The 16,802-nt window shown below is 38.9% G+C and overlaps 1 protein-coding gene across 1 annotated transcript in view; it reads right to left on the bottom strand.

Annotated features, from left to right (window-relative positions):
* LOC136858624 (uncharacterized) overlaps window positions 1-16,802 on the bottom strand; it is a 132,397-nt gene that overhangs the window by 8,954 nt on the left and 106,641 nt on the right. The window contains exons 6-10 of the mRNA XM_067138322.2: window positions 14,265-14,388; window positions 13,893-14,110; window positions 9,036-9,222; window positions 4,321-4,542; window positions 366-584 (exon numbers count right to left, since the gene is read on the bottom strand). Of these exons, the coding sequence (XP_066994423.2) occupies window positions 366-584; window positions 4,321-4,542; window positions 9,036-9,222; window positions 13,893-14,110; window positions 14,265-14,388 (970 nt within the window). The remainder of the gene's footprint in view (window positions 1-365; window positions 585-4,320; window positions 4,543-9,035; window positions 9,223-13,892; window positions 14,111-14,264; window positions 14,389-16,802) is intronic.

Raw genomic sequence — 16,802 nt, 5'->3', positions numbered from 1 at the left:
ACAGGTTGCCACAAGGAAAAAAAAAATGACTGTATTTTCTCTCATACTTCTGGGCATGCTGAAAGAATCTGTTTTCTGGTCAAATGACCCACATAACAATGTTACTGAATCATGAGACAAGTGATTCTTTTTGCCGGTGCTTACTTGTATGTATAATTTTTATATCCCTTTTTCCTTAGTGTTTCATTCTTTCCTTTCTTTATTTTTGGTTTGTAATTTGTAGTATAGAAGGATGGTATTACTGTTCATAGAGCAATTTATAAGTGTTTATAATTTATTATTATTATTATTATTATTATTATTATTATTATTATTATTATTATTATTATTATTATTATTATTATTATTATTATTATTGTGCATACCTGGATTAGAAGCACTGATCCTCACAACAGTGTAGCCACCATCTGGTACTGTGACTGTGTCTTTCAGTGGAGCTCCTTTTAACTTCCTTTTGATCAATCCTTCTCTATCAAGATTCTTAACTTCCTCAACCGTTGTAGAATTGCCCACACGGTCCATAGCTATGACACGGAATGCATGGCCATGGAGGTGAAAGGGATGGTTGGCATCATATGTTACACCTGTTGTAGAACAAGCAGTGAATTACTAATATTTTCTGGTACTGCAGTAACTGTAGAATAAGGCAAGAACATTTCATGAAAATCTAATATTTAGACAGCCCACCAACATTTTGGAAATAATCATTTCTCTTCTTATTTTTAATATATAAGCACAGTTCAGACTCAATGAATGGAAGGTTAAGTTCCAGGAATTCAACTCAAGATAAGCGAACCCAAAACAATAGAGATGGCAATAAACAGAGAGGGACAACCAGCGAACATCATGCTAGGAAATAACCCACTAGAAATCGTGGGAAACTTTACATTCCTTGGCAGTTTAATATCTCGAGATACACTGGCCACAAAGGAGGTGGCAAATAGAGTGCAGAAGAGCTCCCACTTTTACCAACAAGTACGAACACTCCACTGGGATCCCAAAGTACCAACAAAATCAAAGCTGATGATGTTCAACCAGTACCGTACTTCATAGTAATCTTAATCTGTGGTAAAAAAGGCTAGGAAAACAACAGATAGGGAATCTGCCACTTGGGCAACTGCCCTAAATGGACATCAGTAGTGATTGTGTGAAACCTGCACCCTCAGTAAGAAGGACTCATCAAGGTTGCAGGCATCTGAGATGTTCCTGAGGTCCACAATTCAAAAAACAAAACTGGACAAGTTAAGGAATGACATTGTTAGAAAGGAAGCTGGGATTGAGATATCATTGTTAGATCAGGTCAGCATGTCCAGGCTGAGGTGGTTTGGGCATGTAATGAGGATGGAGCCAACAAGGACAGCTTATGTTAACTTGGAGAGACATGTGGCAGGGAAATGGATGGTGGGAAGACCAAGAGCCCACTGGATGGACATCATAAAGATAGATATTGCTGATCGGGGAAGGACACTGGAGGACATCATTAACAACAGAACATATCTCAATAAGACAGAATGTAAGAGGCTCTCGAACAGTACCTGGGAAACTGGAACTGTAAATGATGATAATGATTTTTAATATTAACTTAGTGGATAAATTATCTAAAAATCTACAAGTTTAGTCTTCATATTACTCTCTTGAGAGCAGTCAGAAATAAAGTACCTAATACACGTTTCAGGAAAAGGTGTTGTGTATTGTACCAAAAACCCCTATGATTTTACCACTGCAGGCCACATTCCAAACTAGGAAACTCTCATTTCACCATCCTTAGTTCACTCTATAATTCAAAGGAGGGGATGTTATCAATACAAAATTTATGTATTTATCGGGTGGAATATGAGACTTATACTGTATGAGATATGGTAAACTTCCCATTGTTCTGCAATGGACAAGGTTTTTCATTATTAATTGATAAGATTTCTGGGGATATACTAAAGACAACGGGTCGGGATATACAGTAGTACCATATCTGAAGTACTTATTTGATTATTGTTTGCATGAAGGGCTCTACCAAATTAATGGAAAGTTGCTATAGTAGCCCCTGTTGTATAAATGAAAGGGTGATAGACATATAGCTGAAATAACAGGCCAGTCAGTTCGACATGTAAGCTTTGGGAAAAGCATTATTACTGATTATATTAGACATGTTTGAAAAATTAATAACTGGTTTGATAAAAGGCAGTTTGGGTTTAGGAAAGGTTATTCTACTGAAGCTCAATTTGTAGGATTCCAGCAAGATATAGCAGATATCTCGGATTCAGGAGGTCAAATGGGACTGTATCACAATTGACCTATCTAAGGCATTTGATAGGGTAGATCATGGGAGACTACTGGCAATTGGACTAGACAAAAGGGTGACTGGATGGGTGGCTGTATTTCTAGAAAATAGAACTCAGAGAATTAGAGTAGGCAGGGCTTTATCTGACCCTGTAATAATTGAGGGGAATTCCTCAAGGCAGTGTTATTGGACCTTTATATTTTTTATGTATATAAATGATATGAGTAAAGAAGTGGAATCAGAGATAAGGCTTTTTGTGGATGATGTTATTCTGTATGGAATAATAAAAGCAACTGCAAAATGACCTCAGTAATGTTGTGAGATGGACAGTAGGCAATGGTATGATGATGAACGAGTTAAAAGTCAGGTTGTGAGTTTCACTAATAGGAAAAGTCCTTTCAGTTTTAATTACTGCATTGATGGGGTGAAATTTCCTTTTAAGGATCATTGTAAGTACCTGGATGTTAATATAAGGAAAGATCTTCATTGGGGTAATCACATAAATGGGATTGTAAATAAAGGGTATAGACCTCTGCACATGGTTATGAGGGTATATAGGGGTTGTAGTAAGGATGTAAAGGAGAGGGCATATAAGTCTCTGCTAAAACTCCAACTGAGTATGGTTCCAGTGTATGAGACCCTCACCAGGATTACTTGATTCAAGAACTGGAAAAAATCCAAAGAAAAGCAGTTCGATTTGTTCTGAGTGATTTCCGACAAAAGAGTAGCTTTACAAAAATGTTGCAAAGTTTGGGCTGGGAAGACCTTGGAGAAAGGAGACGAGCTGCTCAACTAAGTGGTATGTAAGTAAAATTATTTCAAGAATAAAGAATAAAGTGTTATGTTGCGAGCTGTGAGTGGAGAGATGGCATGGAATGACATTAGTAGACAAATAAGTTTGAGTGGTGTCTTTAAAAGTAGGAAAGATCACAATATAAAGATGAAGTTGGAATTCAAGAGGACAAAGTGGGGCAAATATTCGTTTGTAGGAATAACTTACCAAGGGAGATGTTCAATAAATTTCCAATTTCTTAGCAATCTTGTAAGAAAAGACTAGGGTAACAACAGACAGAGAATCTGCCACCTGCACAACTGCCCTAAATGCAGATCAGTAGTGATTGATTAATTTATTGCAGTTAATATAGTGCAAACAAATCGGATGTAGATGTTTTGGAGTGTTCTTAATGATATCAACAATGTTGTGCTTTCCTGACCTCAAATTTCTCATTAAGCTTGTTCGCCTTATCTCTACTATGCACAGTGAATATGCCAAGGTAATCTTTGCCCCATTTCATGCAATCATCAGATCTGCCCACCTCACTTGTTCATTCATGTGTCTAACTTCCCACTCCCTTTCACCACTTTTGACACCTAATACGAACACTTAATGTTACCCTCCCCTCATTGTAATATCAATCATTTATAATATGAACACTTCCAGTCCTATATTACAGTAATTGCTGACTTTACAATACTATCCTATCAGTTAGCTATATAAATAAAATTTTGTCAGTAGGCCTACACTTCCAAATTTTGCCTCAAACTTTGGTTTTATCTCATATTGGCTATTCAAAATCTGAAAGCAGATTCAGTTCAACTTTTGTCTGTCTGACTGCTTGTTTGTTACAGCATTCAAAAGGACAAATTGGGGGAAATATTCATTCATTGGAAGAGAAATTAGGGATTGGGATAATTTATCAAGGGAAATGTTCGATAAATTTCCAAGTTCTTTAAAAATGTTTAAGAAGAGGCTAGGTGAACAATCAATAGGGAATCTGCCACCTGGGCAATAGCCCTAAATGCAGGTGATTGATTGATTGATTGATTGATTGATTGATTGATTGATTGATTGATTGATTGATTGAGAGTGTGCTAGACCTTTACCCACTCATCTGCCCTCCAAAGGGGCTGTTGGCTCTCTCTATAAAGAGGGACTCCTGGCTGTCATCTGATCATGCAACAAACACTAGGTATTACAAGTATTAAAAAAAAGGAATGGAGATGGACAATTTTACTCTAGAAAATGTGAAATCATTTTATCTTACCTTTGTCCACCAGTATGAGTTCGACCACGTGTCCAAGAGGTACCTGGATCACATGAGTACACTCGCAGTATTTCTCTGTGCAGTTTGTTTCTGAGATAGTGCTTTCATTGCAGAACATATTGGAAGTGAGACGGTCTCGTTCTGACAGCATTGGGAAGGATGGTAACTTCATGGAAATGTGGTTGAGCTGAGGGGTGTACAGCTTCCGATTGTTGTCAGGTACTGTATAACAGAGATGATAGCAAAGATATTAAAGAATTGTCATACAAAGGCAAAATACCAGCAAACTGGCAGGGAGTGACTTGTTTACCTGTAAGTCATTTTACTCAGTTTACTCAATTTATTCTTTCACAGTGGTTCATCTCATAGGCATATCAGGAACTGGGTACCGCAGGGAGAGGGATGTTCTCTATAAATCTGTTGACATACAGTCTCAGATAAATAGAAAGAAATTTCCTTTCCTACAGGTTACATTCAACTAGGAGATGAATAACAAGAAACAAGGGTTTTGCTTTCCATGTGGTTATTGCAAATGCACACACCCCTCTCCCTCTCAACTTCGGGAAGAGTAAGCTATGAAAGTTGCATGGTCAAGTTTTCTCCTTGTGTTACAGTTAAGCCAACTGTGCAACATAGCACCCAGAAACACAGTCACATCAAAAATCCACTCAACAAAGACATACAAAATTTCAGAGTTTGAAAGGTATATACCAAATAATTAAACAAATATTAAAATGCTCTTGATGTGAAAGATCAGACACAAAATATTATAAGTGTTTTTTTTTTTACAATTTGTTTTATGTTGCACCGACACAGATAGATCTTATGGTGATGATGTGATAGGTAAAGGCTGGGAGTGGGAAGGAAGCAACTGTGGCCTTAATTAAGGTACAGCCCCAGCACTTGCTGGTGTGAAAATAAGAAACCATGGAAAACCATCTTCATATCTGCTGACAGTGAAGTTTGAACCCACTATCTCCTGGATGCAAGTACAGAGCTGCATGTCTCTAACCTCACAGCCAACTTGCGTGGTAAAATATTATAATAAAACTGGTTCTAAAAATTGTGTAAAATAAAATCCCCTGGCACTATCAGCCCCAATGGGCCAGTGGCCTATCAAGTGACCTCTGCTCAGTTTGAAGGCCTACAGATTACAAGGTGTCATGTGGTCAACATGACGAATCCTCTCGGCCATAATTTTTGGCATTGGAGACCGAGGCTTTTATCTCAACATTGTAATCGCATAGGGTGAGTGGACCTTGAAACATGCAGGTAAAAATACCTAACCTGGCCAGGAATAGAACCCAGGATTCTGGGTAAGAGGCAGGTATATTACCCCTACAGCATGGGGCCAGTGGCATGATATACAATACATCTTTAAAATAAAACTTTCTGAAATGACTGTAATTATATAACTGCCAACATCTTTTTCCCTGCCAGTTGCAAAATCTCTTGTATTGCCTTAAAAAACACAACTAGTAATTCCAACTAGTCATTGGTGCAAAAAAGTTTGGCCTAGCCTTGCCCATACAAGAGGGACAAGCCTAGCACAAGTGATTACTCATGATGGAGGGAAGAAGAGCATTGTCAGATTCACGTGTCACTGGTGCAGGATCAAACTTTTGCATATCTTCATTCATATAAAACTTCCATTATCTAGTCTAATTCATTCATTGTAAACCATGTATTTATTGCTCCTATTTTCTGATTTTGCCACCTGCTACCTTGGATGGTGGTATGGCTTCCCCCCCCCCCCTCGAGCTGGCCCCAAGTTTATCTTCAGTTACAGTGTGTCTTCTTTCCTGCTTCCTCTATATATCACAAACTGAACTCTAGTTTTTCATCATCTTCAAAATGTAAGATTTTGTAGGAATGCTAGTTAGGATATTTAAAAGCAAATCTCTGAACACGTCTTCTATATTTAACTTTTTAATATACCATCCCACCAAATAAAATTGCTGTTCAACGTATACTGAAATTTTCCAAACGATTACTTAATACATAAGCAATATACACAATAATACCTAAGCAACAGTCACACATACATTCTAGTACAATTCTCAGAAGCAACTAACTTCTGGAATGTTTTGTACACCTGGCTTCCCACCCCGTGGGGAAGTCGGCCGGTGCGGAGTGATGCGAGGTTTCCTCATAGAATGTACTTGGAATCCTACCACCTGCACAATATGTTCATCCTACTTGAAAGAAGAAGATTTGGAAAGGATGTTATCTTCTGCGACGGTCAATTGAGTCGTCTATTTGTGAAACCGGCCATTTCAAAAAAGGAAAAACAACAAACAAACAAGCTGAAATCTACTTTTTGTGCTGAATATGTTCTCTGTCCACTTTTACACAAGGCAGCAAACTATTAGCTGCAAACTCGGCCTCTAAACAGCTTATTTTCTTCATCGAAAGTTGGAGTTAGGCAAAAGATGTTGAATCTCTAATGACTAAACATTTTGGGACTCAGTGCTGAACTTTTTTACAAAGAACTCAAGGATAATAATAATCTTTTGCAAAACAACCCAGAAGATGGAGAAGATGCATGTGAGCACAGTGTATACAATGGCATTAATTAATGTTTAATTCTGGTTCATTTTGTGTAAGTACATTGGATTTTTACAGTGTATCTATTTCTTTTTAGTTAACTTTTAAATAAAGCTTTTTTTTAAATATTTTAATTCCTTCAGTTCCTTTATGTTTGGTACAAATTTGTAAATTAAACATTGGTATTCTGTAACACGCATTACATTATTTATAAGCAATTAAGCAGATAAAAATAATTTCAAATCTCGTTATTTAGATTGTATATGTTTTTCTTTGGTTTCCTGAAAATTTTTTACCATTTGAAGTGGCCGGTTTTGCAAATAGACAACTCAGTTTTTGTCTATGATATCTGAAGCCATCTCTTTCCAGTTTCAACTAAGTTAATTTATAACTAATTATGTTCTTCAGCGTGCCAAAACTAATTTTGAATAAATACATTTATAAACTACTGGGACCTGAAAAAGAAAATGTATGGTAACAGAATTACACTGACTGACAGAGCAAATGCAACACCAAGAAGGAGTGGTTCGAAAGGGATGAAAGTTGGGGAAAAAACAGAGATGGCACGGACGAATAATTGATATTTATTTCAAACCGATATGCAGGTTACACAATGCGCACGGCATCGACTCAGTAGGATGTAGGACCACCGCAAGCGGCGATGCACGCAGAAACACGTCGAGGTACAGAGTCAATAAGAGTGCGGATGGTGTCCTGAGGGATGGTTCTCCATTCTCTGTCAACCATTTGCCACAGTTGGTCGTCCGTACGAGGCTGGGGCAGAGTTTGCAAACGGCGTCCAATGAGATCCCACACGTGTTCGATTGGTGAGAGATCCGGAGAGTACGCTGGCCACGGAAGCATCTGTACACCTCGTAGAGCCTGTTGGGAGATGCGAGCAGTGTGTGGGCGGGCATTATCCTGCTGAAACAGAGCATTGGGCAGCCCCTGAAGGTACGGGAGTGCCACCGGCCGCAGCACATGCTGCACGTAGCGGTGGGCATTTAACGTGCCTTGAATACGCACTAGAGGTGACGTGGAATCATACGCAATAGCGCCCCAAACCATGATGCCGCGTTGTCTAGCGGTAGGGCGCTCCACAGTTACTGCCGGATTTGACCTTTCTCCACGCCGACGCCACACTCGTCTGCGGTGACTATCACTGACAGAACAGAAGCGTGACTCATCGGAGAACACGACGTTCCGCCATTCCCTCATCCAAGTCGCTCTAGCCCGGCACCATGCCAGGCGTGCACGTCTATGCCGTGGAGTCAATGGTAGTCTTCTGAGCGGACGCCGGGAGTGCAGGCCTCCTTCAACCAATCGACGGGAAATTGTTCTGGTCGATATTGGAACAGCCAGGGTGTCTTGCACATGCTGAAGAATGGCAGTTGACGTGGCGTGCGGGGCTGCCACCGCTTGGCGGCGGATGCGCCGATCGTCGCGTGCTGACGTCACTCGGGCTGCGCCTGGACCCCTCACACGTGCCGCATGTCCCTGCGCCAACCATCTTCGCCACAGGCGCTGCACCGTGGACACATCCCTATGGGTATCGGCTGCGATTTGACGAAGCGACCAACCTGCCCTTCTCAGCCCGATCACCATACCCCTCGTAAAGTCGTCTGTCTGCTGGAAATGCCTCCGTTGACGGCGGCCTGGCATTCTTAGCTATACACGTGTCCTGTGGCACACGACAACACGTTCTACAATGACTGTCGGCTGAGAAATCACGGTACGAAGTGGGCCATTCGCCAACGCCGTGTCCCATTTATCGTTCGCTACGTGCGCAGCACAGCGGCGCATTTCACATCATGAGCATACCTCAGTGACGTCAGTCTACCCTGCAATTGGCATAAAGTTCTGACCACTCCTTCTTGGTGTTGCATTTGCTCTGTCAGTCAGTGTATATCTGAAAAAAAGAAAAAGGAAGAAGAAACAACTTAATTAAGAAAAAGAAGACAACTTAAGTTGTTTCTCTTTTTAGGTATAGTTCTGTTACCGTATGTTATCTATTTCAGATAGTTTATAAATGTATTTATTCAGTTAGTTTTGGCAGAATGAAGAACCTAACAGTTATAAACATTTTTTTAAAAAGGTCAGTTTTTGTGTGTCCAAGTGAACATCGCAGTCTGACGTTTTAAAGTTCATTCAAGGTTTACACAACTTACCTTTTTTGAAGCCATAATGTGGGAACCTATGATAATGAGGATTATCGATTGCATAGAAGTCATATGAGATATACAGCTGCATGTCTGGCTCTGGTTTCAGGCTTTCATCATCCTCTTCTATGGCATCAAGCTCTGGGATGACAGTGGAAAAATCTGTTCCTGTGCCCACATTCAAGGAGTTCACTTGCTGTTGTACCATGAAACAAATGAAAAGTGCATTACAGTTTCTCAGAAAATGATAATCATCATGGCCAGACTCTGTGAAGATTAGAACATTGGATATGGTGGTGGAGGTGTGGATTATAGTTTTGAGGGTGATCCTGTAAAGCATTGCATGTTGCTGCTGGGGAAGATATCACAGTATGACATTGTCACAAGCCTGGAATGAAACATCTGGGACATTGACACAAGCCTGGAATGAAACATCTGACATTCCTCATTGCTAGATGTTTCATTCCAGGCTTGTGTCAATGTCATACTTTCATATGTACGTACACCTGTTATGTGACTCTCTCAGACTATTCTGATGGTTCCGTCAGCTTCCGCTTCAAACGCTAGCGCTGTACCACTTCAGGGGAGCCATCTGGTGACGAATGAATGTACCTCTTCCACTTCTAATATAAAGTCAAAATTCAAACCTCATTGTTTGAGAACCCTTTCTCGTGGACAGTCTTCTTCTGAAGACACAGAGCAAAGTTCTCTGCGAAACGTAAAGAATTTCACCAAATTTTTTTGACACAGCATAAGCTCAAAAGCGTATATCATGTCTATAAGTACAGGCCGTGAAAGCATCAATGGCAACATTAACTTTAATGATACATCAACTTGTAATAGTGGAGGAATGTAAGCATTATTGTATGTTTCAGTGGTGTTTGGTAGTGTATAGATCAGCCCATGAGGGTTTTTAAAAGATTTTAAGAAATTTGAAGAAAATTTACAAAAAATATTTCATAGCTCATTCAAAAAGGTATTAATTTTTATACTGTTTATAGACCGAAGTCAGAACTAATTTATTCTTTAATATTGTACCGGTTGGTACACCTATACGTCGCATATTTGAATGTTCCGCCTTAAATTACTTCTACCGGAAAAACTCTGAACTTTAACAACTGAATTAATTCAACAGTTCTTCAGAAGATGCCACTGTGTGTATTTCAATTTTTTTTTTTTTTTGGTTGACCAAGAAGTGTGGACCTTCTCTGACAGATGTCTCTACAAAAAAGGCTATGATCATGCACCCTGGTGCGATGGGAAGGAACTTTTTGAAGAAATTTTGTTTTCAAAAGTTTGGCCTTACTAAATTTTGTTCTTTCATTTTTTGGGTTGGCAATATTAATCTTTCTTTCCACCAGTTTTGAACTCAGCCAATCCCGAATTTCTTTAATTAATTTTTGACCAATAGTGTCTTTCTTCTTCGATGTTGATGAATAACTTATAGCTACCCAATAAAGTTGAGTGGGTGTGTCTTAATTATTCATGAAAGGTGTCGAAGCTTCCACGAGGGTTTAAAAACTGCTGATTTTCTTGTCTCCGGGCCACTTCAATAACATCTAGCTTTGCATGTGGATATGTAGCAGGGGGCGGGAAGCACCTCTTTCTTTGGGCAACAGATCTTCAACAAGGTAATGGCCATTTAACATCTTTTCTTGCTAGCTCAGCAGTTTAACTCGCAGGGAAGGTTCGAAACCTTTAATATGTAACCCATCTCTTTAAAATGTAAATCCCTTTTCAGTCTAGGTAAAAACTACAAATTTCTTCAACTGTAAATTGGGGATAGAGAGTGCTTTACCCTCTTGAGCTCCCCTTCATTTTGAATTTGAGGTGACTATGTTTTCGTAACCGTTTTTTTCCTCTTCCTTCTTAATGTGTTAAATTTATTTTGTATACAAGTCACCTCCATAGATTGGGATTAGCCCCTGTGCAATAGGCCTAGTGCCTCTTAGGTTTTAAAAGGTGTATTTAGGAGTGCAAGTACTCGCCTCCATTCAATCTTGTATTTTGGGCCATTAATTTAACCCATTTTTGTTTTCCTTCCTGAGAAGGCCCAGTAGATTGGGTACAAGGTACCCCTGTGCCATTATAAATGGTGCCTTGATGGCAGTTAAGTGTAATAAGCTGTTATTGCCTTTAATAGGCTTGGACGATTGAGAGCGGGTCAGCTCTTTCTGCTATTTTGAAAGGTGCCTCTAGGAGGCTTGACATTACGAGATGGGAGCAAATGCTCCATGTAATTATGGGTTTTCTGTCCTTTGGTAATTTGTGGTTGTGAGCTGAGGGCTCAGGAATTGTAACTTGGGGCACGAAGCCCAGAACTTGTTAATACCCGAACCTCTTGTTTTCGTTTGTAAAATTATTATTGTACCTGAATTTTCATTGTTATTTCACCTAGTGAAAAGTTGTTAAATATTGTTGTCTGTTGAAAATATAACCTTTATTTATATTTTAAAATCATCTTTCAGACTTGTAGTTAGACCCATTCCAGCCTGCACCTTCTTTCACCTCTGCTGATCCACCAAAACACGGTAACAAATATAATTTCCTGTTTTTAAGTATTCACTTGGTCTGAATAGATTAATTTTGATTAAATAAATTAAAATCGAAACTTGTGTGTAAAATGAGCCCTCACAAATGCCAGTGCTGGGTCTTAACCATTATAAAAATGCCTATGGGATCCATACCAATTCTTGAACTCCATGCCAACTTCACTGTGGACATTTTATGCAACATAGCATGCAATGAATACCAAGAAATACTTTAACTGCCAATGGTGTAAGAAACGGTTTCAATTCTTCGCTCTCCTCTCATTGGTAGTACTGGCTGATACTCAGTGCTGTACACTCAAAAACGGTTTTCAGTGAAGTACTCCTGGAAGTACATTGCTGGGATTTTAGGCTCTCACAACTGTATATCATTGTTCCCTTCACACTACTCCTACTAAATTGTCCTTCTTTAAGTTTGGTTTTGACTACATTATTAATTTCAGACTCAATATATATTTTAATTTTTGTCATTTGTCAAATATTAATTCAAATGAACAGACATTGTGGGCGCTCTTCTTCCAAATTCAATTGCCCTGGGTATAATAGTGTTTATGTTTAATTCCACTCTGTTTTGCAATTGTAAAACAGTGTTTTAAGCAATTAAAATTATTAAATCTTAATTTCAGTTGAACTAAGCATATTATTCCATATTGGTACCATTGTTCTGTTTGCAGAATTTTACGAAAATTGGCCTATTGTTGAAGTGCAGCCCGCGATCATGCCTAAGGTTTCTAATGTGGCCCTTGAGCCCTTACAAATAGGAAATCCCAGGTGTAGATGAAGAGATGTGTGTTGAGATGAACACAAATACCCAGCCAGCCCTCAAGCCAGAGGAATTAACCATGTGAAGTTAAAATCCCCAGCTCAGCTGGTATGCTGACCATTCAGCAAAGGTGCTCCACATGTATTGTTACAAAACATATTGCTGTAAAAAAAAATGTTGGGTAGGCTTGGAGATAAAATTAAATATGTGGTTGAATTTAGAGAAATACATTATCTTAATTTTTTTTGCTAGAGTTTTAACGCCACACTAATACATTGATGGTTTGCAGTGATGCGAGGGTAGGAAAGGTCTAGAACTGGGAAGGTCTCAGCCGTGGCCTAAGGTACAGCTCCAGAATTTCCCTGGTGCGAAAATAGGACACCACAGCAAACCACATTCAGGGCTGCCGACAATGGGATTTGAACCCACCATCTCCCGAAAGCAAACTCTCAGCTATGTGACCCTAATCGCATGGTCAATTCACTCCACATCACATACCACAAGATAATACAGTAGAATCCCAGTAACTCGACATTCTGTATATCTTGACCTCTTGACGAGCACAATTTCTTCATTTCTTTCATTGCTAAACGATTTTCACGGGTCAAACAGAACATTATCTTTGAAATAATGTGGTCTATTATGAGCTAGACTGTAATACTGTAATTTATAACAATGCCTAAACAATGTGAACAGTATAGGTACCGGTACATTATGGACATTTTGTTGCTCCATCGCCTATGTGACAAAGCTGCACAGAGACGAAATGAGTGGGAGAGACAGTCAAGCATCTCAACATTTTTTACTATAAAGAACTAGCAATTTATTCAGTGTGTATGTAAGTTTTTTTTAAATTTTAAACAATTATTTTAGGTTATGTTGTGTTTTTCTGCCCTGTATTGTGCTGTAACTTTCATTAGAGCGATATGCAGTACGGTATTATTTGTTATTCCAAAAAACTTGACATTTTGGAATCTCAACACCTCTTACACCACATTAAGTCAAGTTTGTGGAACTCTACTGTGTACTTCATTTTATTTATGGTTGAACTACACTGATGTACAAATTGTTGATTAAAAGAATGATGCACAGAAGAAGCCTTTAAAAAAGGTGGAGCATGTGTACTTAAATACCGTAAAATTAGTTAGTGGGATGTGAAAATGAATATCCACAGCATGTTTCCAGTCATTCGACCGGGTCAGGAATGGAGTGAATTAAACCCCCATCTAGTGGCGAGGATAGGAATGGTGCCGGCTGCCGAAGCCGCACTCCTCTGGAGCAATGATGAAATGAAATGATAATGGAGAGTGTTGCTGGAATGAAAGATGACAGGGAGAAAAACCTGTTTGGCCTCCGCTTTGTCCAGCACAAATCTCAGATGGAGTCACCGGGATTTGAACCACAGAAACCAGCGGTGAGAGGCTGGTGAGCTGCTGCCTGAGCCATGGAGGCTTCTTTAGCGGGATGTGAAAACTAATAATATATTGCAGCCTACTTAAATACACTGCAAAAGAAAATTATTTGCCATTGAGCTTTATTATGAAGGTGTCTTACCTGGCCATCTCTGTGTGAATTGTTATAATGCACTTCCCCCAGGGGCTCCTCATCAGCAGAAGCACCTTTGTAGTGGAGCACTGCCACCTGGTGAGTACTAGTAAAGCGTTCATCACAGTCCATGAGGCCACGGAACCGAATCCAGTAGTTGGTAATATTCTGGTTTGCTTCCAGGATGAAATCAAATCGTTCTCCTGCGTAGCTTACCAATGACGTTGCTGTTTTAAAAGAATGCACACTGGTTATTTTGATGTTGAAGACTGTGTTGATATGTCAGTCTTAATCTAGTAGAAAGTGGTTGCTTATCATAGTCTATATTTTAGCAATAGTAATAAGTACCATATGGAATTACAAAATATATGGATGCTGTACCTTCCACAGGTCGAAAATCTTGGCCATCAGAACTGATTACCAGTATGGTGTGATTATCCACAGATATCTCAATAGGACAGTTCAGGAAACCAGCATTGATCAGGCGGAAGCGATACCGGTAACCCTGGATAAAAGAACGTTTAGGGTACAGTATACTCCTTTACTCTACCAAGGTTCTACCAGTGTCTTATAGATATCATATGGAATGGTACTGGTAATATTTTGTACCAGTAGGGTGGCATAGAGAACTGCATCAAATCAGTCTATAGATAACCCAAACAACAACACTCAAACATGCTTCAGCAGCTGATGTACAAATTGTTGATTAAAAGAATGATGCACTGAAGAAGCCTTTAAGAAAGGTGGACCATGTGTACTTAAATACTGTAAAATTAGCTAGTGGGATGTGAAAATGAAAATCCACAGCATGTTTCCAGTCAATCGAGAATTAGAGTGGGTGAAGTGTTATCTGATCTTGTAATGATTGGGGGGGGGGGGGGGGGTCACACAGGGCAGTATTATTGGACCTTTATTTTTTCTTGTATAGTACAGTATACTCTGGATTATCTGGGCATGGATTATCTGGTTTGCAGATTAACCGTGCGGATTTTCGCCTTATTAAAAATACTCTAATTTAAATTGAATATATTTGAATTTGATGGATTAATTGAAGTTGAAGAAAAAGAAAGTGATGAAAGTGTTTTTCATTCTGTGGGTCTACAGTGTATAGATACCCTGTTGGATTATATGGGACAAAGGGGGTTTGAATATGGCAATATTACTGCCACACGCAAAATACTTCTCGAGGTAAGGAATCAGGTGAACAACCAAAAGCAGGGAACCATTACGGACTTCTTCAGAGCACAATAATGTTTGTGAGTTATCTCTATAAATATATTACAGCTTACTTTATATAGTACTGCATTTAAAAATATTATAGAAGGCATTTTTCTTTGGATTATCCGTGCCATTCCCCCGCCCCCCACCCCCGTCATTAGTCCAGATAATCGAGAGTATACAGTATATATATATATAAATGATATGAATAAAGAACTAGAATCACAGATCAGTGGCTTGGTTCTAAAAGGGCCAATGTCAAAAAACCTGTTTTTGAGCTATGAGCATTTGAAGTTTTGCTTATAGTTTTCCAATTATTTTTTTCAACAACTAACTTTAAATAACTTTATACTTTCTTTGTGGAAGTCACCTTATTAAATGCTATAATTTTTTCTATCGTATTCTTTAAAAATTGCCAGGTCTCTAATCTTTATTGGTAATCTAACATTATTGGCAAGGGCTTATTTAATTAAACGTTAACTGTTCGTTTAGTACTTAACAGAGACATTGGCACTTTTAATATGTTGCAAGCCAGGATAAAACACGTTTGTATCAGTTAATATCTCAATTTCGATAAAATATGACATTGGCCCTTTTAGAACCAAGCCACAGAGATAGGGACATTTGCAGATAATGTTATACTGTAAAGAGTAGTAAATGAGTTGTAGGATTGTGAGTGACTGCAGGGGGGACCTAGACAATGTAGTGGAATGGACAGCAGATGGTAAATGGGATGAAAAATCAAGCTGTAAGTTTCACCAAAAGGAAAAGTCCTCTCAGTTTTAATTACTGTGTTCAAAGGGTGATAGTATCTCATGGGGATGACTGTAAGTACCTAGGTGATCTCCATGGGGGTAATCATATTAATGAGGTAGTTAAGAAAGGTTACAGATCTCTTCACATGGTTATGAGAGTATTTAGGGGATGTAGTAAGGATATAAAGGAGAGGACATGTAAGTCTCTGGCAAGACCCCAATTAGAGTATGGTTCCAGTGTTATGGGATCCACACCTGGACTACTTGATACGAGAAATGGAAAAGATCCAAAGGAAAACAGCACAATTTGTTCTGGGTGATTTTCAACAAAGCAGTTATGAAATTGTTGCAAAGTTTGGGCTGGGAAGACTTAGGAGTAAGGAGATGTGATGCTAGACTAAGTGGTATGTTAAGAGCTGTCAGTGGAGAGATGGATGGAATGATTTAGTAGACAAATAAGCTTAAGTGAAGCTTTTAAAAAGAGGAGAGGTCATAATATTAAGATAAAGTTAGAATTCAAGAGGACAAATTGGAGCAAATGTTCATTTATAGGACGAGGAATAAGGGATTGGAATAAATTATCAAGGGAAATGTTCGATAAATTTCCAAGTTCTTTGAAAATGTTTAAGAAAAAGCTAGGTAAACAACTGATAGGGAATCTGCCACCTGGGCAACAGCCTTAAATGCAGATCATTGATTGGTTGATTGAGAAACAAGAGAAGGACTGAAGCAGTAGAAATGAAGTTCATAAGGAGAATATAAGGAAAGATCAGAATAGGCAGAATATGAAATGAGGAGATATGCAAAACAAAAAAGTAGGTGTACATGAACTACTAAAATAGACCTGACAGAGCAAGGCTAAGGTGGTTTGGACACATGATGTAAATTCGAAATGAGAGGACTCCGAAAAAACCCTTAGAGAAAATGACCACTGGAAAGAGATCTA

This window comes from Anabrus simplex, chromosome 1, assembly GCF_040414725.1.
Source record: "Anabrus simplex isolate iqAnaSimp1 chromosome 1, ASM4041472v1, whole genome shotgun sequence".
In the NCBI taxonomy this organism is placed as follows: Eukaryota; Metazoa; Arthropoda; class Insecta; order Orthoptera; family Tettigoniidae; genus Anabrus; species Anabrus simplex.
Note: the sequence above shows the minus strand (reverse complement) of the source record. Positions and strands in the feature narration are given on the sequence as shown.